At 49.5% G+C, this 22,623-nt stretch overlaps 1 protein-coding gene and 1 long non-coding RNA gene across 2 annotated transcripts in view; one reads left to right on the top strand and one right to left on the bottom strand.

The window, feature by feature from the left end:
• Positions 1–22,623, top strand: part of GABBR2 (gamma-aminobutyric acid (GABA) B receptor, 2) — a 319,570-nt gene that overhangs the window by 290,560 nt on the left and 6,387 nt on the right. The window contains exons 14-17 of the mRNA XM_005870646.2: positions 11,554–11,664; positions 15,340–15,564; positions 17,468–17,650; positions 21,180–21,309. Of these exons, the coding sequence (XP_005870708.1) occupies positions 11,554–11,664; positions 15,340–15,564; positions 17,468–17,650; positions 21,180–21,309 (649 nt within the window). The remainder of the gene's footprint in view (positions 1–11,553; positions 11,665–15,339; positions 15,565–17,467; positions 17,651–21,179; positions 21,310–22,623) is intronic.
• LOC102256805 overlaps positions 1,800–22,623 on the bottom strand; it is a 29,864-nt gene continuing 9,040 nt past the window's right edge. The window contains exons 2-4 of the long non-coding RNA XR_313830.2: positions 3,904–4,021; positions 3,548–3,611; positions 1,800–2,750 (exon numbers count right to left, since the gene is read on the bottom strand). This is a non-coding gene — a long non-coding RNA (uncharacterized LOC102256805). The remainder of the gene's footprint in view (positions 2,751–3,547; positions 3,612–3,903; positions 4,022–22,623) is intronic.

Genomic DNA, 22,623 nt, shown 5'->3' with positions numbered 1-22,623 from the left:
AGAGGAAGAGAGACGCGCCATGGGCATAGTCAGGCCAGGCTGAGAAGGGCCAGCTCAACTGCCAGGGGGTCTGGGCAGTTCTGGATTTGTGTATAAAGCCAGGGTTTGGGGAGTTTGGCAGACCTGGTTCAAGTCCCAGGTCTGTATTAGAGCCCACTGCTGTGGTGATTATTTGGATGAAATGGGACAGTGTGTATGACATCCTTAGCCCAGAATCTGGCACACAAGGAGCAGTCAGTAACGGGGGGAGGAGAGGACAATTGGTGGAGAGGATGGTGAGGGTGCTGAGAGAGGAGGGGCAAAAAGTCAAACACAGAGGCAATGGCCCTCCCCTAAGAGACAGGCAGGGAGCACTGGGGCCTCAGAGGGGCGGGATGAGAGGATCTGGGGAGATTTCAAAGATGAAAGAATGGGTGCGGTGCACACAGTGGTATAAGAAAGGGCATCTCAGGACCAGGACACAGCACAGGAAAGGACCAGGAGGGGAGGGTATGGGGCCTGGCCACAGATGAGGCTAGTGATGGGAGTCGAGGGTAGAGAGTTTTATGTGGGGTCCAGTCGCAGAGGGACCAAATGACTATTCCCTCGTTAAGCTCTTGTTATTGTTTATTCTCAGGGTTTAATTAAATCTCGGAATCTGACACTATAGTATCAGCATCTTTGAGACGCAAGTTTCCCTTCTCTTCATCTCCTTGTGTCTCTCTCTGCTCTGCTTTCCTTGTTCTGTTTATCCCCTGCCCGCCTGGGTCAGTGCCCCTGGAGCCTCCCCAGAGGCCCTGCATGGGACCCTCCCGCCACTGCCTGCTGCCCAGACTGCAAGCTGTGTGGGGTGAGGCCGGTCCAGGGCTGCAGGAAGAAAGCATGATTCTGCTCTCAGGGGGGAGGTGGTGTAGCCACAGTTGTTCCCACGTGCGCCCTGGGAAACCGGCCTGCAGATTTCTGCCCGGCTGGTTGGGGCATGCAGGGTCCAGGCATCCTGGTCCTGCTGAGGGTGGGGGAAAACCAGACTCCAGGAGCCGAGCCTGGAAACGGGCTTCCATCTGGTGCCACCACCCCGGAATCACCGAATGTTGGCACCAAGGGACCTCAGAGGGGAAAGAGCTTGCTTGCCCAAGATTGGCCACCAAACCTTTCCACTCAATAATGCTGCTTCTACAGAAATCAGGTGACCGTGTGAAAAGTTAACCCATATTTCTGCGCATCCCAGTATCATCTGGGACCTCTTGGGTCTTGAGATCCGGGAAGAATTGCCTCACACCCCCAAGGTAGGGAGGCCCTAAGCCTACTAGAGGTTTTGGCCTTTCCGCAGCCTTTCTTGTAGGCGCAGTCCAGTTCCTGGTTCACAGACATTGTCTCTGTTCCTCCCCACATCACCCAGGGCAAGTCTCAAGCCATGGCCAGGTTCACCAGCATCCCCTCTTGCTCGTCAAGCATTTCCTGAATTTTAAATATGTTTTGGTTGATTTCAGAAAAGAAGGGAGAGGTAGAAACATCAATGATGACAGAGAATCATTGATTGGCTGCCTCCTACACACCCTCTACTGAGGATTGAGCCCACAACCCAGGCATGTGCCCTGACCAGGAATCGAACCCTGATCTCCTGGTTAGGTCAATGCATTTCAGAAAAGAAGGGAGAGGTAGAAACATCAATGATGACAGAGAATCATTGATTGGCTGCCTCCTACACACCCTCTACTGAGGATTGAGCCCACAACCCAGGCATGTGCCCTGACCAGGAATCGAACCCTGATCTCCTGGTTCACAGGTCAATGCTCAACCACTGAGCCACACCGGCCGGGCCATTTCCTGAATTTTAATAGAACTTCAGAAGGTGCAGAAATCTGAGGGGAAGGACCATGTGGCCCAACCAGCTTCCCTCCTTCTCCTGCCTCTCTTCTTTCTCACCTCTCTCTCCTCCCGCCCCCCTCTCCTGGTTCCCGCGGAGGTTTGGGCCTCCTCGGAATGCTAGGTGCACTTGGCACCGCCCTTCCAGAGCCGCCACTTTCCTCCGCAGCCGTGGCTCTCCCTGGGGGAACTCTCCTCCAGCCGCATCTCCTCCAGCACCAGAGCGCAACGGGCGCCTTCCTCACGCACATCAGCTGTTCTCAGTCACCACTAGTCTCTCCTCACTTCTTTGCCAACTTAACAAGAAAAGCTGTCACACTTACTTCAAAGTGTCCTTAAAATTACAAGGTCTTCCAGGCACTCACTTGACTCTGGAACAGGCCTGGAGACCCGCTGGACCAGCAGCCCAGTCATGGGGCGTTGGCAGACGCGCCAGGCTCACGAGCAGGCCCTGTGCTGCCCAGTGTCTCGTTTCCGAAAGGAGCCAGAAATCTGGGTGTTCCAGTGAAACCACCTGAGTTTTAAGTACTGACCTACATGCCCAGGCAGCAGGGATGCCATCACCACATTCACAGTGTGTCTCGTGGAAGCCCCCCTTCACCCAGCACCTCTTGGCTGTGGATTCAGCAGCCATACCTGTGAGCTCTTCCTGCTCAGGGCTTGCCCAGGGGCCCCAGAGACAGGCCCAAGGAGAACAGGCGCATCCCTGAAGGCCCGCCTCCACAGGGATGGGCACAGAGCCCAGCCACAGGGAAGGGAATGACAAAAGTTGAGATGCACCTCCCACCTGCTTTGCTTGGCTTAGGTTTAGCTTGGCTTTGCTTCTGACTGTGTCACCTTAAGCCTATTTCCTCACCTGTAACATGGGTGTAAAATTCCTGGCTCCTTCACCCTGAAGGTCTGCCCTGAGGTCAAAATCAAAGAGAAATCCCACTCACAGTGGTTCTCAACCTTCCTAATGCCATGACCCCTTAATACAGTTCCTCATGTTGTGGTGACCCCCAACCATATAATTAGTTTCATTGCTACTTCATAACTGTAATTTTGCTACTGTTATGAATTGTAATGTGAATATCTGATACGCAGGATGTATTTTCAAACGACCCCTGTGAAAGGGTCGTTCGACCCCCAAAGGGATCGCGACCCACAGGTTGAGAACCACTGCAGTAGAAGGATTTATGAGCTGCAAAGGGCTAGGAATGTTAGGACCTATCACTGCACTTGTCAGCCCTTAACTTCCCCATGAGGATCCCCACCCCAGTTCTGACCCTTATACAACCACAGAAATGCATACTAGATTCCAAGGTCAAATTAAGGATGCCTCTCTGATCAGGACCAGGCAGGGGTCTGCTGGCCCACTGGTGTCCTAATGCTGAACTCAGGTTGCCTCTGCTTCTCAGCCAGTGCCCGGCCACCTCTCCCACCCCACAGACATCGGGTGAGTGGCTTTGGACCCCATGTCTGCTGCTCTGGACGCTGCCCCAAGTGCACCTGAGCAAGGCGCACAGCACCGGCAGACTGGATGAGTCCAAAGTCAGAAGGTGGCCCTCATCCAGCTCCAGAGGGCTGACGAGGCAGTGCTCAGAGCCCAAAAATGTAAGTCCCGATAAATGCTGGCTGGTGGGCAGCCCATGAGGCTGGCCCCTCCTGTGCCAACCCACAGCATGGCCCAGGGCACGGGGCATGGAACGGGTCAGAACACCTGCATCCGGGTCTCCATTCAGTCACCCTCTTGCTAGAGTCCTTTCCTGGGCCTGTTTCTCCACCTGTAAAAAGAGGAATTGGACTAGTGCATAATCCTCTGTGTTCGGAAATGGGGAGTCGGGGGAGGGAGATGTGGACTGTCACAGTGACCAGAAGACATTCCTGGCACTGAGTGCCCTGCACTGAATAGGCAAGTTCCTCACAACAGAGAACCGTGTCCCCTCCAAAGAAGACAATGCAGGAAGTGCCCCGTTGAGAAACCCTGGCGGGTGATCTCACAGGTCCCTTCCCGGCCTGGGATTCTGAAAACATTCACTCTAACTCGTAATCAAACATTCTAAAAAAAATTCTTACCTTGAAACGACAGCTTCTAGCTTTGCTGCCTCAGAGATGTGGGGCTGCTGCTGTTGAGATAAGCAGCCCAGCCCGGAGGGATCTGGAAGGTTCCTCCCAGCTCCAGCACGCTGTGACTCTGCAGTGGGAGATAATGATGACGGGTTACACACACGGAGCGGGCTTTCCACTCTCTGAAGCCTGCTATTCACCCCAGTTACCTCCTTTGATTGTCTTGCCAATGCTGGGAGGTTGCAGACGAGGAATCAGACTTAGAGATGGGTTCAAAGTCATACAGCTGGACTTGGGGTCTGAACCACGTGCCCTTTCCCCTCCCTGCCCAGGCTTCCTTGATGAGACGACCGCCCCCCCCCTTGTCCCCAAAAGAGGCTGTGACTCAACTGCTTTCCCAGGAAAAGAGAGCATCTCTAGACTCTGCAATGCAGCCCAAAGGTTAGACATCCTCTCTCCCACCATCACATTTCTATACACACACTCACCTTCCAATTTTACCATCTATTTCAAAAATCAAATTTGAAATTTAAAAGAAAAGCTGGATGGCTCAGGGAACAAGTTCTGAGAGAAGCTTCTGGGAACTGGTCAGAGGTGGAAGGCACCCGCTCCTTCAAAGAAGCACTGGCCAGCCCCAGCCGGTTTGGTTCAGTGGATAGAGCATCTGCCCTCGGACTGAAGGCTTGCAGGCTCGATTCCATTCAAGGGCACCCACCTCAGTTGCAGGCTCACTCCCTGGCCCAGGTCCAGATGTGCGTGGGAGGCAGCCAATCAGTGTGTCTCTCTCACATCAGTGTTTCTCTCCCTGCCCCCATTTCCACTCTTTCTGAGAATCAATGAGGAAAATGTCCTCAAGTGAGGATTTTTTTTAAAAAAAAGACTGGTCAGGTTGGGGCTTGAGAATCTGAGCCACCCACACAGTAGGAGTATGAAAGATCAAGAGCCCCCTGGTCACAGGAAAGCCCATGGCACCCTTCATGTCCTCCACCCCAGACTCCCCCCTGCTCGGACCCACACAGGACAAACAGAAGTACTGTATTGCGGAGTCTGGCCAGGGTCAGGACATGTAGATACTCTGTGTCAGAAGTGTGTGAGTGACAAAGGAATCTTCACTCTTAACTGAAGATCTGCTGAGGACCAAATGTCAGCCTGGTTTAAGATCCTCTAATCTGAGGCCTGGCCCAGCACATCTGTGTCCCCTGGGAGCATGTTGCAACTGCTGCATCCAGACCTGCTGGCCCGCCTGCCGGTTAACAAGCTCCCCAGGTATTTGTGTGCTGGCCCCTCACTTATTACACTCCAGCCACACCGGCCACCTTTTGGTTCCTAAAATATGCCAAGGACTTCGCCATTTAGATCCTCCTCACTTGCTGTTCCCTCTCTGAGGAATGGTCTCCCCCTAGATTCTCACATGGCTGGTCTTCTCATCATTCAGGGCACAGACTAAATGTCACCACTGCAGAGGAGCCTTCCAGACTATCTTATATGCTGTAGGTGCCCCTGCTAGTACCCCTCAAAGAAACTTGTACCTCTCTGTAGGAACACATTTCACCATTGTACTCAGCTGTACTGTGTGGTTCATCAGCCTTCTGTGTCCTCCACTAGGCTGCACTCTCTGGGAAGGCAAGCATCCTGTCCATCTCGTATACCTGGGCCCCAGCATGGAGCACAGTGCAGGCACACAGTAGGCACATGAGAAACATTGATTGAGTTTTTACGTATCGGTCCATGTAGGACAGTACAGTCATCCCTCCATTATTCAGGCTCACATTAGCTATACTGTAAATTAACCCATGGGCTCACGCTGCAGATGAGTAACCAGGGTCTAAAAGAAAGTGGAGACTTGCCCAAGGTCACCCAGCAAGTCTATAGCAGGACCAGGGCCTTTGACCTTTCAGGACCCAATGCCTCAACCCGTGCCCAGACACTCTCCCGGTCGTTCATGTATGCAGCCTGACAAAGCAGGATGTTTGCAGGGGCCACTGACCTACATTGTGAATAATTGCATCATGCAGAGGGACTCTCGGGCCAGCTGCCCTCCTTTCAGTGCACAGATGGGGAGACGTTTCCCCAGCAGCTTCTGCAAGCCTCCTGCTGAGCAGCGGCTGGACCAGGAGTCAGGTGTGAGCCCTTGGAGCCCCGGCCATCACAAACAGCCTTGGCCTCTCTGCTGGGCACCGCCTGTCAGGCAGGAAGAGCATTTTATCGGCTTGAATTCAGCTTGCAGCACCAAAGCACAGCCCTCACAGAGCTCCAGGGCCTTCAGGGGAGGCCTCTGTTGAACGTGTAGTAATTAAGTCATTCCTCTCACTCGCCGCACCTCACTGGTTATAGGGCAGGTCTGTACCCACTGGCACCTTGGAAGTTGACAGGGTGCTTTGAAAGAGGCAGGGACGGTTGGGAAGAGCATATGGTGAGGGAAGAAAGACAGACCTGGGTTTGAATTTCCGCTCTGACACTTTCTAGCTGGAGATTTGGGGCAAGTTACTTAACCTCTCTGTGCCTCAGTTTCCTCATCCGTAAAATGAGTAGCACTTCTTGTTGAATTCTTATGAGGCTTTGACAAGATAACGGGTATAGGGGACACAGCTTAGCAACTAGATGTCGTTGTCACTCATGACAAGCAGCTCTCGGTGCCCTTAGGGCAGCTGTTATTGGTGAAGTCCACCCACTCTCCTCTGAGGCTGCTCTCATGGAATCATCCTGATCTCACTAGAATGGAAGACCTGTGAGGACAGGGGTCTTGTCAATCCTGCTGCATGCTGCATTCCCCATGTCCAGAATGGTACCCGGCAAGTGGCAATGTTTGATAGTTATGGAATGAATGAATGAATGAATGTTTAGGTAATTGCCCAGGTGAGCAGCAAGGAAGGGAGGAAAATAAAGAACAAAGCAAGTTAAAGTTCTTGTAGGCCAGTGTCCAGAGCAAGGGAAACATTCCTAGGCCAGTGGAGGCGTGTCCACAGCTGTACAGGGAAGTGGCCCTGAGTACCAGCTTGGCATCTGTAGGGGTCAGTGCCCTGTGCTCACTGGCCCTGGGCTGCATGGATGGCCCATAGTAGGAGCAGGGTGAGTGGAGTGGGTAGGTACAGCCTGGGCTCTCCAGCTCAATAGCATCCCCACCCCCACTGCCCTGGAAGGGAGATGGGGGTCCTCCAGGGTGCCTGGAAATCTAACCTGGTTTAAGGTCAGTGGGTGCCTTCTAGAGTAGTATAGGATGCTGCTGAGGGCTTTGTCACCTACAGCCCCACCAAGCCACAGAAGGAGCTCTGTGTCCCCAGCCCAGGATCATCCACAGCTGCTGGGTGGGTCTCTCCGCACAGTTCTTTGGTGTCCTCTAGTGGCGCTTTGGTGCACGACAATGACTCCAAGTAAGTGCTCAGGTGGTGGCCGTGCTGCACATCTCTCCCTCCTGTGACTGCTCAGACCACTCTGAACTTGTCTCAGGTCAGGCACATAAGACAAGAAGAGGTGTGGCTCTTCCAGTTTGCTTTGAGATTCAATGCAAGGGTCTTTTTTATCCAGATTCCCCATCTCCCAGCCTGAACCTGAACTTCATCACTCCTAAAACCACCCCCACCCCCTGCCATTCTGATGCGTGAGGGGGATGTTCACTACCAGGAGACTGTTGTGCTTATTTCTGGATCAGCGCCTGTGGACTGGGAAGATGTGTGAAACCTCTCTGCCCACTGACTTCTCTGAAATCTCAGCAGGCCCATGGTTTTGCAATGCCCTTCTAGCTTATAGAGATGGGTGACGGACTAAAAGACCAAATGTAAGAATTAGCATTTCAGGATTCAAAGAGATCAGAGCAGACCAAGATGGGGACTGGGGTGGGGAGGGGTTTACTAACAAGGGAAAGGTAACTATGCTGGAATGTCAGCTGCAGAAGAGGGAAGACCGAGCTAACAACAGTTGGATGAAAATTATCTGACGGGGTCTTAGTCAACACTAAGGAACATCTGAATCACCAGTGGAAGGTCGTTACTTAAAAATGCAAGGAGATCTGGAAAAGGGTGCAAGCGGACTTTCACCAGGTGGTTGAGCTCGACCCTAGGCCTCTAGATCAACAGTAAACTCAAGCAGGCAAAAGGACCAGGTCGACATGTGGGAGGAGGTGGTGTGTACCTTCACTGTGGGTCTCCCCCTTCTAAAGGATGGTGTGCAGACTCAAGGAGAGAGAGAGGTTGAGGTTATTCTGGGGAGCCCAAGAGGAAAGACCAATGGGTGGAGGTGCAGGAGGAGGTGGTTCTGGTTCAGTAAAAAAACTGCAACCATCTCACCAATAGTGGGAAGAGGGGTCTGTCACAGGGGCATGTAAGCCAGACAACCATCGTCAGCTTCCTGTGAATAGTTATCATTACGTTGAACAAGGTGTTTGACAGAATCAGTCCTCTACACATAGACTCTAAGAGTCCATCATAAATTAGTGCCTTTCATTGCAGAACAGACACGGTCACCTTTAATGGGTTTGCTATTCATGCATGGCCGCGACGGGCCTGTGCTACTGCATTCCAATGTCTGCTTGGTTGTCAGATATTAGAGAAACTCAAGTTCTGCCACAAAGTCACTGTTGACCTTGGGACCACATTCCTTCTCAGTCTCCTTAGTTAAACAATGAAAGGACTTAAAGAAACTCCCATCACCCTTAGAATCCAGGCAGCAATGGAGGGGAAATCTCTGGCCTTGGCCACTCTGACTGTGGTTTCTGATAGCCACCTTCCCCTGGGTGTCTCTCACTGGTACCCACTGCCACCATGACAGAGGCTTCATGGCCCTCCCCTCCCCTCTGGCACTCCAGCCCGCATGTGCACTCAGTGACCATGGAACCACAGAAGCCAAGCTAAGGCTTCCTGTGGCTTAGGACAACAAAAGGGAATCAGGCCTCAGAGAGCATGTAGCTGGATGATCTGGTTACAAGATGGCCTGTGCCCAGGGATACCTCCATTCCTGCTTCCATGTGGGAGCACCGTCTTTCCCCAACTCACAGGTGCCCAGGCCATTGCTGCCTCAAAGCTCAGGCCTAGAGAACAGAGCCAAGAGAAATAGGGGTTCCATCTTCCACCTGCCTCAGGCCCGCCTTCTACATCACCAAAGTGCCCCTTCCTCCTAGTGATTGACCCTGGGAATGCCTAACCCTTCCCCTCCGGCATATGACTTCACCCTGGGCCTCAATAGGACAACATCCTGAACATACTTCTTTGATGAGATACAGTTATTGGTATCTGTTCTAAAGACAAACAGATATGCAAAGAAATCTTCAACTTTACTTAATAAATTTCTTGGCAGTGTATGGATGTAGCAATTCTGAAACTGTTTTGTGTTTATTTGTAGGATTAAGCAAATGAGAATATTTTGATGTTATTGAAAACCAGTGTTCTCACTGTAGAAGAAGAAAGATGCAAATATGGAAATAGAGGGAGGCAAGCAAGAAACCTGTGGTGTTAGAACTTATATATACAGGGTGTCCCCCAAAAATGTATACAATTATTAAATGTGTGTGTATACATTTTGGGACACCATATATATCTATAGATAGATGATAGAAAGATATAGATAAAATTATGATGGATGGTTCATAAATACATACATACATACATATATTCACATATAGACCTAAAATTAATGATACCTCAGAAACCATGAACACATCTAATGCCCAGATATTGATTTCTAAATACCAATCTCTGCTAAAAAGAAGCAGAACTCCTTGGGAAAATGGCTGATTCTAAGACTGAGGGGGAAAAAAGTGTGAGGAGACCTTGGAACATCTTGTGCCAAGAAGTAGAAAAGTGCTCAAAAAAATTATGGTGACATGTTGAAGAACACAGAAGGCAGCCAGCAGCGAAGGGGTTTCCATTAGCCAAATCTGGAAAAATTTGAGCATCAAAATTAAAAAGACATATTACTGGATAATAAGACACTGAATTAAAAAGAAACCTACAAGTCTATACTGATACACATTTTTGAAAGTGAGCCGTAAGGAAAGATGTTGTGTACAGTACAATGCCAAGTATTTCAGTGGAATCACAGTGTTAGAAAATCACCATTTTGCAACCACCAAAATAATGTGACTCAGGTAAGAATCATCAATGGATGCTGAAACCAGTGAGTTAATGTTTGTGGGGGAACAAGATACTCACACAGGCACAAAGTATCTCCCACAGATTATTTATTAATTATGAGAGGAAAATGGTACCTTTGAAGCAGAGAGTCTGGCAGACATCCCCTCAACCAAATGATCACAGTTAACGTCACCAGTAATAGGACAAGATGCCATCAGGTGCCCCTGAAGTGAAGCACCGAGAAGGCCAAAACATCACTTACATAGGATTCCTGCCAAGAATGCCCAACCTAAATCTAATCATGAAAACACATTCAGACAAACCCAAATTGAGGGACTTTCTACAAAATAACTAAGCTGGAAACTTCAGAAATATCAGTGACATGAAAAACCAAAGTAGGCTCAGGAACTGTTGGAGATTAAAGGTACGACAAGTAAATGCACTACATGGTCCCAGATTGGATCCTGCTTTGGAAAAACCACAATTGCCTTAAAGGACATTATTAGGCCAACTGTTGAAATTTGAAAGTGGATGGTCAATTAGGTAATACACTGTATCAATGTTAAATTTCCTGAATTTGGTTAAGTGTGTGTGTGGTTATGTAAGAGAATCTCCTTGTTCTAAGGAAACACATGCTAGATATTTAGGGGTGAGGGGTCAGGATATCTGCAACTTACTCTCAATGATTCAGGAAAAGTACAGGGTTGGGCAAAAGTAGGTTTACAGTTGTGAGTATGTAAAGCACAGAGTTTATTCTTGTGCTATTATTTGTTAATTATTGTATTCATTTCCATATGAACAACCGTAAACCTACTTTTGCCCCACCCTGTATATGTACAGTATATATTTTTTCTTTCCCTGCGTGTCTTTTCCTCCTTTTGCTACCTCCTTCCTGATTCTCTCCCAGAGGTTTCCAGTTCTAATTACTGAGGTTGGGTAGGATCCTCTCTACCATCCCTCTTGGGCAGAGCACTCTGCTCTAGGAAACCTCATAGGTCTCTGACCAGCCTCTGGATTGGCTGCGTAGGGTCAGGTGCCCACCCCTTGTCCAATCAGCTCTGGCCCCAGGTGGGTAATGCAGCCACCAGAGCTCCTTTAATGGGGTGGTGGGCAAGAGGGTCTCTTTAGAAGGGCTTGGCAGTAGATCTGATTGGCCCAGCCAGTAGATCTGTATCTGCAGCTCCCCAGGTTCATTCCAGAGATACCTAAAGGACTCCTGACCTAATTTTGTGCCTCAATTTCCCCCTCTTTCAACAAATGTTATAGATGCTGGCTCTGGACCAAGTCTTGTATTAGATTCTAGGGGCACACAAGTGACTCAGTCCCTACCCTCAGGAGCTCTGACTCAAATTGGAAGGGCATAAAAAACATATATAACTTTAGTACAGGCTGAATCACAGCCAACAAACAGAAGGCAGTCAAACTCGCTGAGGCCCACCCCCATAGGAACACAGGTGGAAAAGAGGCGGATCCCAAAATCCTGATGGTGGCACTAGCTGTGGCTTATGGGAGGGAAAAGAGCAGTCAGGTAGGGACCCAGTTGTTGGAAGGGTACCCAGTGCCATCCCTGGGTTTCTGTTTTTTCTTTGCACAGCCGGACCCCGCAGGACGAGACATCTCCATCCGCCCTCTCCTGGAGCACTGTGAGAACACCCACATGACCATCTGGCTTGGCATCGTCTATGCCTACAAGGGGCTTCTCATGGTAGGTGCAGAGCAGGAGGCGGAGTGCAGGGAAATGCTTCCCTGTCACATTCTATCTCCTAAGGGCCTCCATCAACATAAAATAAGAACCCCCAGGACCAAGCACTTGCTTTATGCCAGGCCCAGTACCTGCCACAAGGTATGGCAATTTCCATAACAACCCTGTGAGTTGGTATAAATAATGTCTTCATTAGTACTTCGCTGAGGAATACCTGAGGCTGTTTGCCCAAAGTCACTCAGCTAGTAAGTGGCAGAGTCAAACAAAACTTGGGAGCATAGCTCTGGGCAGCTGCCTCTGTACCACTCCTGGAGGGCAGTGTGTTAACATCTAGCGCATGTTCACATCCGAATTTCACTGGATCCTCTAAATCCATGGGAGGTTGCTGGACTCATCCAATTCTGTAGATGATGAAAGTGAGGATCAGAGAGGTTAAGTGATTTGCCACAGGCCATCTGGTAACTTTCAGTCCCAGAACCTAGCACTCTTTCCACTCTACTCATCTGTTAATATCAAAGATCACGTACCAAGCCCAGCTCACACAATTGTGGAATGTCGAGGTGAGGAAGGCCTTGAAAGGTGAGCCCCACCTTATCTTATCCCAGATTGAGCCTTGAATCTTCTCTCCACATGCTGTGAAAACTGCCTCCACTTAAAACCCCTGCAGTGACAGGAAGCTGCTGCTACACCCTCCTCAGATCTTCCGCAGGAAAGTTAAGCCACCATCTGCTACTGTGTGGCCTCCACTTAGAAGTGGAAAGTGAAGCCCCCTCGAAAAGTCCTAAAATAAACGGATTCCTTACGCTGCTCAAATGCTTCCACGCCTGCTGCTGCTTCCGAAACTGTTAGTGGTCAATCCTGGGTCCTTCAAGGGGCCACACGAGAAGAGCAGGTGTTAGGGGACCCTCGGCAAAGATTTCCCTCACTTCACACTAGTTGAGACCCTCTTGTGTTTCCATAGAGGTCCTTTGCGAACTACTGGGCTGCCATCTGAGTCCCATGAGGTAATGACCTGGAAGTGCCCACAGGAGGTTCCCAGAATGTAAATGAGTCATTAAAAGACCAGCCTAAGGCCCTAGGCTTAGGAAGGGACACACTCTGGGATCCTGGGCACCCAGGCTGTCAGAGAGGTGGCACGGACAGGAGGACAGCATCATCACCAGTGGGCGAAGCAGCCCCCTGGCCCATGTAAGGAAGGATTTCATATGACAGAGCAGTGTTCACAGATGTGATCGTGCCCCTGGGAAGGAAGGAGCCCTGTTACAGGAAATGTGCAACATCCATGACTTGAGTTGCCCCAGCCCTTGCTGAGTAAAGAGTGAAACTAGACTCTTTCCAGGGTCCCTTCAGCCTCCGTGTTCTTGACCCTGACTCTGTCAAATTAGATTATGTGAATCAGATCAACTCCAACCTGGATTTATCTATACTGTTTGGCCATTCATTATCTTCCTCACCTACTTCCAAAAGTGGTTGGAGATGACTGTATCTCTTCCAGTAAAGCTAATACCAATCAGATCTTGTCAATAAAACTGTAGTTGACAGCACGAATCCTTTAGTGTCCAGTGTATGCAAAGAAGTGTGCACAGCCCTCCTGGCCCTTAGGGTTTATCACTAAAAGCCCCTCTCCTAGTCCCTCCTGCACTTGACCCTCAGAATCTCACGGCTGGAAAGAGCATGCACAGCCCTGTAGTCCCGCTCTGCGTCAGATGTTTCACCATCCTCACACCGCACAGCCCACCATGAGCATTCCAACAAGTGTTCTTTCCCTCACTGCTTCCACACCTCCCGTGATGGGGAGCTTACCCCTTCAAAGCAGCCTGTACCATCCATGGATGGCGTCTTAGTTTCCCGTGGCTTCCATAACACATTACCACAAACTGGTAACTTAAAACATCTCACAGTTCTGGAGGTCAGAAGTCTGAAATCAAAGCAGGTCAGACCCCCTGTCAGAGAGCAGGAGACCTAGCACCCATCTAGCCCTAACACTCACTACTGTGGGACCTAGGCCTTGCTCAGCCTCTTCTTCCCCTGTGAGATGTGGCAGCCATGCCCAGTGCCCTTGTAGGATGGCAGGGGGCCGACTTTGAGGGAACCAGCACAAAGCAGACTTTCACAGCTGTGGGTTCTTTCCCTCATTCCATGTCTGCTTCCTGGGCTTCTGGTTCCCCATTTTAAAAGGAATTTTTTAAAAATAAATCAGTCTGTGAGATAACACACTAAGAAAAGGAGAGGAGAACAACCATGACTGTATAACATAATACCAATTACAAAATGCCATTTACATTCTATATAGGACATTTCCATTTATAATATGCTTTCACATCCACCCTCTCACTGCATCTGGAAGGAAACCCTGTAAGAGAGGTATTTTTATTCCCATTCCACAGATATTGAAACTGAGGTCCTAAGAGGTGAAGTGACATGCCCAGAGTCACACAGCCAGTGGACAGCAGAGCAGATTCCAGATCCTCCGGCCTTGTGCCAGCCACCCTTCTGCCACACAGCATTGCGGTGCCGAAGTAAACCAAACCTCAAACCATAGTCCCTCACTGTGCTGCTAAGTGGCTCAGGCAGATGGCCCAGGCCCCAGCTGCAGTGAGGAGATCTCAGCGAAGAGGGCCTTTGTGGGAAGGCCTCCTGGAGATGCTGCACTGCAGCAGAAGCCCCTGCTCAGTCCGCGGTCTCGGTCAGCTCTCCCTCCCACCCACACACTTTTCTGCCCTGCATTTTATCTGTACTTCCTTCCGCAGCCTGCCCTGCCCTTAGACCACCTGTGAAGATAAACTCTCAACACACCGCTTCAGATTACATTGGAGTTCTACCTGCTCAATTCTGTTGGGAGATACTGGTTAAGAGTAGAGCTGCAAGGGACCGAAAACCAGAATAATAGTGGTTAAAGGGACAGTTAATCTCCCTCTCAAGTAAGCAGTCTCGGAGAGGTGTGGGGGCTCCCGCACCTGAGCTCCTTGCATCTGTGGGCCCCCATCTTCATCATGCTGCTTCCACGTTGTAGTCTAAGATGACTTAGTGATCTGAACTCCACCTGTTCTACTCCATCTATTAGGAAGGAGGAAAAGAACATCTTTCTCTTTAAAGACACTTTCCAGAACTTGTACGTACTTGTGCACACTACATGGCATTGTCCAGAACCTAGTCATGTATAGGCTAGGAAACACGGTGTCTATTCTGGGTAGCTATGTGCATTGTAGGGTAACAGAAGTCCCAGACACAGGGGCTCCTGCTGGTATAATGGGAAAAAGACTGGACTAAACTTCTAGAGACATGGTCCACTTTGGCCAGCATGTTGCTCTGTGGCCTGGGATAAGTCCCTCCCTCTCTCTGGGCCTCAGTGTTCTCTGTAGAATGAGGGGAGATGGTGAAGATCATGTCTGAAGGTCCTTCCCACTATGGCTCCTGTGGGTCTGTGCATGAACCCGGGGTGGGGGCGAAGGAGAACCAGACAGCTGTAACACTCCCAATCGGCACCCCCAGACTCACCCAGGGCCATGAGCGGAGACAGGTAGTGACCTCCAGAAGACCTGGATGATAGCTAAGCCCCAGCCTCCCTCCCTGCAACCCCCACTTCCCAAGTAGCCCTCTGTTCAGTTGCTTCTCAGGACAGAGAGCGTGTGCCACCACGTGGTAATGACCATCTTTCCTTTCTGTTCACCATTTCAGTTGTTCGGCTGTTTCTTAGCTTGGGAGACCCGCAATGTCAGCATCCCCGCCCTCAACGACAGCAAGTACATCGGGATGAGCGTCTACAATGTGGGGATCATGTGCATCATCGGGGCCGCCGTCTCCTTCCTGACCCGGGACCAGCCCAACGTGCAGTTCTGCATCGTGGCCCTGGTCATCATCTTCTGCAGCACCATCACCCTCTGCCTGGTGTTTGTGCCCAAGGTACGGGCAGTGCCCACAGCCCACCCTCCCCACCCTGGCCGCTGGCCTCTGGCCTCCAGCTCTGTCACAGGGGATCGCTGAGTTTCCTCCACTTCCTAAGTTGTACACGTTCTTTTTATGATGAACACAATTCACAACACAGAAAGTTTGGAAAATGCAGAAGAGTAAAAGATTTTCAGAAACCAAACATAGTCCTACGACCCAGAAAAAAACGTTTTGTTTTGTTTTGTTTTTTTACTGTTAATATTTTATGTGTTTCTTCCAGTGTTTTTAATAGTTAGGCAGTGGTGCTTTTTCAGATATAGCTATAATTCTAGCACATATATTGCTTTGCAGTTTGCCTTTTTCACTTAATTTTTTGTGTTTTGTATTTCCCCACATTTATAACCTCACTGAGGGAAGGTCCCACGTTTACTTGTCACTAGGTCTCTTATTGGTGCTCATTGCAGTTGTTTCCGACTTTATTTATTATAAACGACTTTTCCACATAACACATGTTCCTTATTTCCCATTATTCCCTTAAGATAGAGTAGCAGAAGTAGCATTAGTGGGTCACAAAGAGTAACCATTTCTAACAGCCACTTACATGTTTCATTCATCTGAAAAGCTGACCTGCAGGACCACCCTGAGAGGTGCTTTTCAAACATTATCCTGCCCAGCAGCAGGTAGGTGAGCCAGAGGCCTTGCCCTCCTAGGAGCCCCTGCAGTAGCAGATCTGCACAGAGGGAAGCCTGACTTCCGTGGGTCTCGGGAAACAGAGAGAGTGGGGAAGGATTTGTTGGCCCAAGCAGGGGAGTGTCTGCCTAGGAGCAGATGAGGGAGAGATCACTCAGGGCCCCCCCTCCCCTAGAGGCTGCCCATGGCACCTGCATCCTCCTGGGTGCCCCGTCAGTCCCCAAGCAGTGTCAGCTCTGCCCTAAGTGCCTCTGGCGAATACTCCTCCCTTCTCTAGTTGTCGACACCTGCCCAGGCTCCAGCTTCCTACACTCCGACGTTCTCTCTGTCCTGCAAAAGATGCCAGATGGTTCTGAGCCCCACTCTGGTCGTGTCACTCTGCTCTGTCACCCGCAGTAGGTCCTCACTGCCCTCCTGTCTCCAGGATCAAGTTTCTGACACTGGGCTGCCTTTCAGGACCCTTCAGTCTCCCCAGAAATCCCTGTCCACCATCCAAACTGCCCTTCTCCATAAGCGCCCTGAGCCCCAGTCTCCCTGTGCTGGCATATGCTGCTTCTTCCCCCTGGGCTTCCCATATCCTCCCCATCCTTCCCAGCCTTCCTCAGAGCTCAGCCCCTCGCCCCTGGCCCATTAGGTCCGGGTGGTCAGGGGTCGTGGCTCACTCAGCCCCTGCTCTCCAGTCCTGAGCCCAGAGCCTGCCTTAAACCAGAGATGTTTCTCAACTAAATACGTAAGATCAGGGTCAAGTGGCAACCTTTTCTCATATAAAAATGTCTTTGTCAGCAACAGAGCTAGTCACTAGTCTTCCCCCAACACTCACCAGTGGTTCTAACAAGAAGCCTGCACTCTCCTCCATCCCACCATCTTTACAACTGTCACCTTCATGTTTATTCTCCACATGGCACAAGGCCCAAGGCAGAGTGAGGCTCAGCTGAGCCAGGCCGAAGGGGCCCTAGTGGGCTCTGCAGGATAGTTGGGACGCAGGTGGAATCAGGGTCTGAAGACCAGACTTCTACTGACAAGGAAGTTGACCGAGACTCAGTGAGGGGAAGGGGGCTGCCCAGGGCACGCACAAGTGAATGGCAGAGACAGTCCTGAGCCCAGGGCTCTGGACTCGCAGAATATACTTCCTATGGCCCCCTGCTGCCTCCAGTGCAGGACCTGCGGGAAGGCTGGATGGAGGGAGGACCCCAGGGTTCTCTTTTCAAACCCACCTATGTTCTTTCAGCTTATCACTCTGAGAACAAACCCAGATGCAGCAACTCAGAACAGACGCTTCCAATTCACTCAGAATCAGAAGAAAGAAGATTCTAAAACGTCCACCTCTGTCACCAGCGTGAACCAAGCAAGCACATCCCGCCTCGAGGGCCTGCAGTCCGAAAACCATCGCCTGCGAATGAAGATCACAGAGGTACCTCCCACAGCACTGCCAGCCAGGGCCCCGTCCTCCCTCTGGCGTCCCTGTGCCCCGATGCAGGGAACTGTGAGCTGCTGTTCCCACCATGTCTCCTCCAGGACACCCCTGCATCACAGCTGTGCAGCCCCAGCTGCCGTCGTGCCGGCTGCAGGCACCAAGGAGGACGTGAGCTAGACAGGCTATTAGTCAGATCTGCAGGAGTTTATTGCCCCGCTGGCCCAGGCCCTGGGGTCCAGATGCCCTGATTCAATACATCCCCAGAAAGAATGGCGTTCTGAGAGATTTGTGAACTTCCAGATTGTAGCAGTGAGTTGGAAAAGCTCATTTGTACACCTCCTGTGTGTCTCCTCTACTACTCACACAAACACTTCACTTCTGACACTTCTGGTCACCAAATGTGTGGGGGCTTTTCCCCCACCAAGCAATTCTCTGCAACACCTGCTGGGTGACCTATGATTTAGCCCAGTTCTAACACTATCGGGAGACAGTGTCCGATCCCACGGGTTAAAGGCTCAGTCCCACAGCACTGCTCCCAACCCACTTCAGACGCCAATCACAAGTAGTAGGTCCCCAGGTTACCCTCAACTTCTGTCCTAAAAATTTAGCTACCAGTTTGGGGGTCCTACCATCCCCTCTTCAGGTTCAGATAATTTCCTAGAGCAGCTCACAGAACTCAGGGAAACACTTATGTTGACCAGTTTATTAAGGGGTATGATACAGGGTTCAGGAGAACAGCCAGATGAAGGAATACATAGGGCAAGGTCTGGGAGGGACCCCAAGCACAGGTGCTCCTCCCGCATGGAGTGGGGGCGCGTCATCTTCCGGTGTGGATGTGTTTGCCAGCCTGGAAGCTCTCCGAGCCCTGTACTGCTGGGGTAATTATGGAGGCTTCCTCACCCTGTCGGGAGAATAGGGTGGGGCTAACAATTCCAAGCTTCTAATCATGGTTTGGTCTTGCCAATGACCAGCCCTCATCCAGGGGCCCACCCAGAGTTGCCTCATTAGAACAAAAACACACTTCTCACACAGGAAATTATAAGGGTTTCAGGAGTCCTGTATCAGGAACCCAGGCAGCGGAGCACAAAATATATCTTCTGTTATTTCACAAGTAGCTTCCTAACTGTGTGCACCCCCCTCAACTGTTCACTCTCCACACTCACCTGTAATCACTTACATCTACGTGATGGACCACAAGAGAGAAGGAAGTAGAGAGAAACTTCCCGGAGAGTTTTCTGCAGCAGACCTCACTTTGTCCTGAAGGTCCTTCTCTGGTTCTTGAGTATTTCAGAGGCCATAACCAGATTCCTTTGTGCCCAAGCCAAACTTCAAATGCTGGACTTTGTATACCAGGGAAGAGAAACCAAATTACCTTCTTCTGTCCACCCCTCCCTGTGGATCAAGGGTTGTGACTGGGCCCACGGTTCTTGGACCAGGTGTTTAATAGAGGAATTTTGATTCAATGGGACAGGAGAGGAATGAGGGAGATGTCTTAGTTAGGATACTGGCTAAGTTACTATAACAAAGAGGCCCCAAAATAAAGTGGCCCAAAGAAAATTTTCTCTTACCTAATGGTGCTAAAGAGAGAAGTCCAGATTGGCGGGCAGCTCTGCTCCCCCAAGGTCATTGCCGAATGAGACCCCTTCATTCTTGTCTGCCACTCCCCAAGGCCACAGCAGTACCGTTAAACCCAGGGGGAAGGCACGTCCTGTTCTCAGGCTCAGGAAGGAAAGAGAAAGAAGTCCATGCAAGGGAATGCCTATTAAGCAAGTGATACACCATGTCTCACTAAGTAGCTAAGAGTCCCAAGGAAGAAGTGAAACATAGGATTGTCAGATTAGATACAGGATGCCCAGTTAAATCTTAATTCAGAGACATTTAATTAAAAAGGAAATTATAGGGTGTTTTTAAGTCATCATCATGTCATATGGTATGATATGACAATTAATATACAACAGATTGTAGAATAGAATGAATATTCATGCAATAATCTAAGTAGAAATAGGAGTGTGTTTAATAGTATATACACACATAGATGTACAAAGTGGGAATTTCAGATAATATTTGATTCTTATACTTTCCTCTGCATTGTTTGAATTTGTTATGATGAACATGAATCATTTTTATAATGAGAATAAAATTTATCTTCATTTTGAAAAAGATTTTTAATTCAGACAAACAACCAGTCATATTTTTAGTGTAAGTATGTCCCACACAATATTTGGGATATGCTTATATTTGAAAATGATCCCTTATTATCTGAAATTCACATGTGAGTATTCTGTATTTCCAGTTGCTCACAGTTTCTGCCACAAGAGCCTCTGCACAGCAGTCTGGCATCTAACACTGGCTTTCACTGTGGGGCCGCCCTCCACTAGCCACGGGAGCAGAGTAGAACAGGTTTCTGTCCCTCGACTTCCACACTCCAACAACGAAGAGTTTACTCACTTCAGGAAACCCAAAACCCAAGCCACTGTCAAATGCCCTAAGGTGTTGGGTTGTTTTTCCTGGACTTGAACTACAATCTGGTTTCCTGGTGCTTCCACCTTTGATCCTAGCCTTGCCATTTGAGTCACACAGAAAGAGGTCTCTCTCACCTCCTGCACATGAAAACTTATTAAATAATTTATGGCTGTGCTCTTGATATCAGGACAGTACTTTACAGTTGACGTGGTCCCTCCCTTATGTTGTAATAGGGTGCCCCTACCCTCCCAACTACGGTCCACTCCCCAACACACACATTCCCCAGGGACTGGACTGCCCAGGGCTTGCATCTGATTCTCCACAACAGTGTGAGGCTAAGAGCTGGCCAGTCCTGCAGATCTGTTCCCCCACACCAAGGACTCTGCTAGTATCAATAATAATAATTACAGTCATAATCTTATAGTAGCAGATTACTCTTATATGTGTTAAGTACTGGACTAAATTACTGTATTATCTCATTTAATCTTCATAAGAACCCTGTAAGGTAGATACCATTATTACACCCATTCTACAGATGAAAGAACTAAAACTCAGTCCTCACCAGCTAGCACACAGCCAGTGAGGAACAGCTCTGGGCCTGCCCCTAGGCTTGGCCAGCTTCAGAGCCTGCACTGGGATGCTCTCCCCCATTATTACACCCATTCTACAGATGAAAGAACTAAAATCAGTCCTCACCAGATAGCACACAGCCAGTGAGGAATAGCTCTGGGCCTGCCCCTAGGCGTGGCCAGCTTCAGAGCCTGCACTGGGATGCTCTCCTCTCCCTAGGCTGCTCCTTGAGGCACAAGGCTGCACTGGACATATCATTGCAAAGCCCAGGCCCCTCTCATCACAGCTCCTCCTGGAACAAGAGCTGGCAGGGCCGTCTGCATCTCTTTCCCAACATGCACCCGCCCCTCTGGCTCTCAGTGCCTCCCTAAACCAGCCTGAGGCCCAGCCCTGTGACCCTGTGAGCCGCTTCTTGGCTCTGGAGGCCTGGCTGCGAGGGCCGGGGCAGGGCCTGGGCTGGAGCTCTGACTCAGCTGGAGCCTTTGTCTTCTAGCTCGATAAAGACTTGGAAGAGGTCACCATGCAACTGCAGGACACGCCAGAAAAGACCACCTACATAAAACAGAACCATTACCAAGAGCTCAACGACATCCTCAACCTGGGGCACTTCTCCGAGAGCACAGGTAAGAGGAGGTGGAGTCCCTGCAACGTGGGGGCCTGGGTATGAAATACCAGCCATCAACCTCCCATTTTACAGATGAAGAAACCGAGGTCAGGGAGGGGCGGGCTGGTCTGAAATCACACAGGCAGAGCTGGAGCACCTGGAGCCCATATTTCTGGCCACAGTTCAGGGTCCATCTAGAGCCCCACTCTGCTGACCCTGAGGCTTCAGTTGCTCCTGTACACACATGGCCAGCATTCCGTGTTCTGATGGGGGCACATTGTTCTTAGCAAATAGATCACATGTACTCCTCCAAACGACATGTCTTAGTTTCCAATGCGCCACATCAATGTACAGGAAAGGAATCGTCAGTGGGATATGACATGACCCTCTCTCCCCACAACCACCTGGGAAATGAAAGCTGAAGTAACACAAGCCATTTTGGTTTCAGCAAAATTTTAGATTCCAGTGTAGGTAAGAGTGTATGGAACTGAGAATTCTCCTGCAACCTTTTGGAAGCCAGTCTGGCACTCTCCAACTGTTAGATGTGAAATCTCTCAACCTAGCAATTCCACTAGCGGGAGCCCGTCCTTGGAAATACTCCCACATAGGCAAAGATATATTATAGACACACACTGTTCATCACATTATTTTTAGGGGAGAAAAACTGGAATTAACATAAATGGTCATTATTTGGGGTAGTTTCGTTAATTATGGTACAATAAAACAAGGCGCATAATACAGCTATTAAAAAGTGAGGTGGGCCCGGGCTGGTGGCTAAGTGGTTAGAGCATCAGCCTTGAAGGGTTGCGGGTTCGATTTCCAGTCAAGGGCATGTATTGAATTGCAGGTTCGATCCCTGGCCCCAGTCAGAGTACATTAAGGAGGCAACCTATCGATGTATCTCTCTCACACCGATGTCTCTCTCTCTCCCCTGCTTCCCCTCCCTTCTACTTTCTCTAAAAAAAAAAATCAATGAGAAAAAAAACCCTCAGGTGAGGATTAACAAAAAAAAAAGTGATCTATTTGTGCAGATATGGCAAGATCTCCAAGTGAAAAGCAAGATGAAGACTAGCAGTATGATATATATATATTGCATGTGAGTGTAAGTGCATTTTTAAAATTATTTGGAAGAACAGACACCAAATAGTTAACAGTACCCACCTGTGTGGAAGGATGGGTGAGAAGGGAATCTTTTACAATTCATTTTATATACTTCTCTATTGTTTGCATTTTGTCGTTAGCATACATTCATTTTTATTATAAAATTAATTTTAAGTCAATGAAAAAATCTTGTTTCTTTTATTATTACATGAGTAATAACTATTCTTATTAT

The sequence above is a fragment of the Myotis brandtii genome, unplaced genomic scaffold (assembly GCF_000412655.1).
Source record: "Myotis brandtii unplaced genomic scaffold, ASM41265v1 scaffold320, whole genome shotgun sequence".
Classification (NCBI taxonomy): domain Eukaryota; kingdom Metazoa; phylum Chordata; class Mammalia; order Chiroptera; family Vespertilionidae; genus Myotis; species Myotis brandtii.
This window is presented reverse-complemented; position numbering and strand designations above follow the sequence as displayed.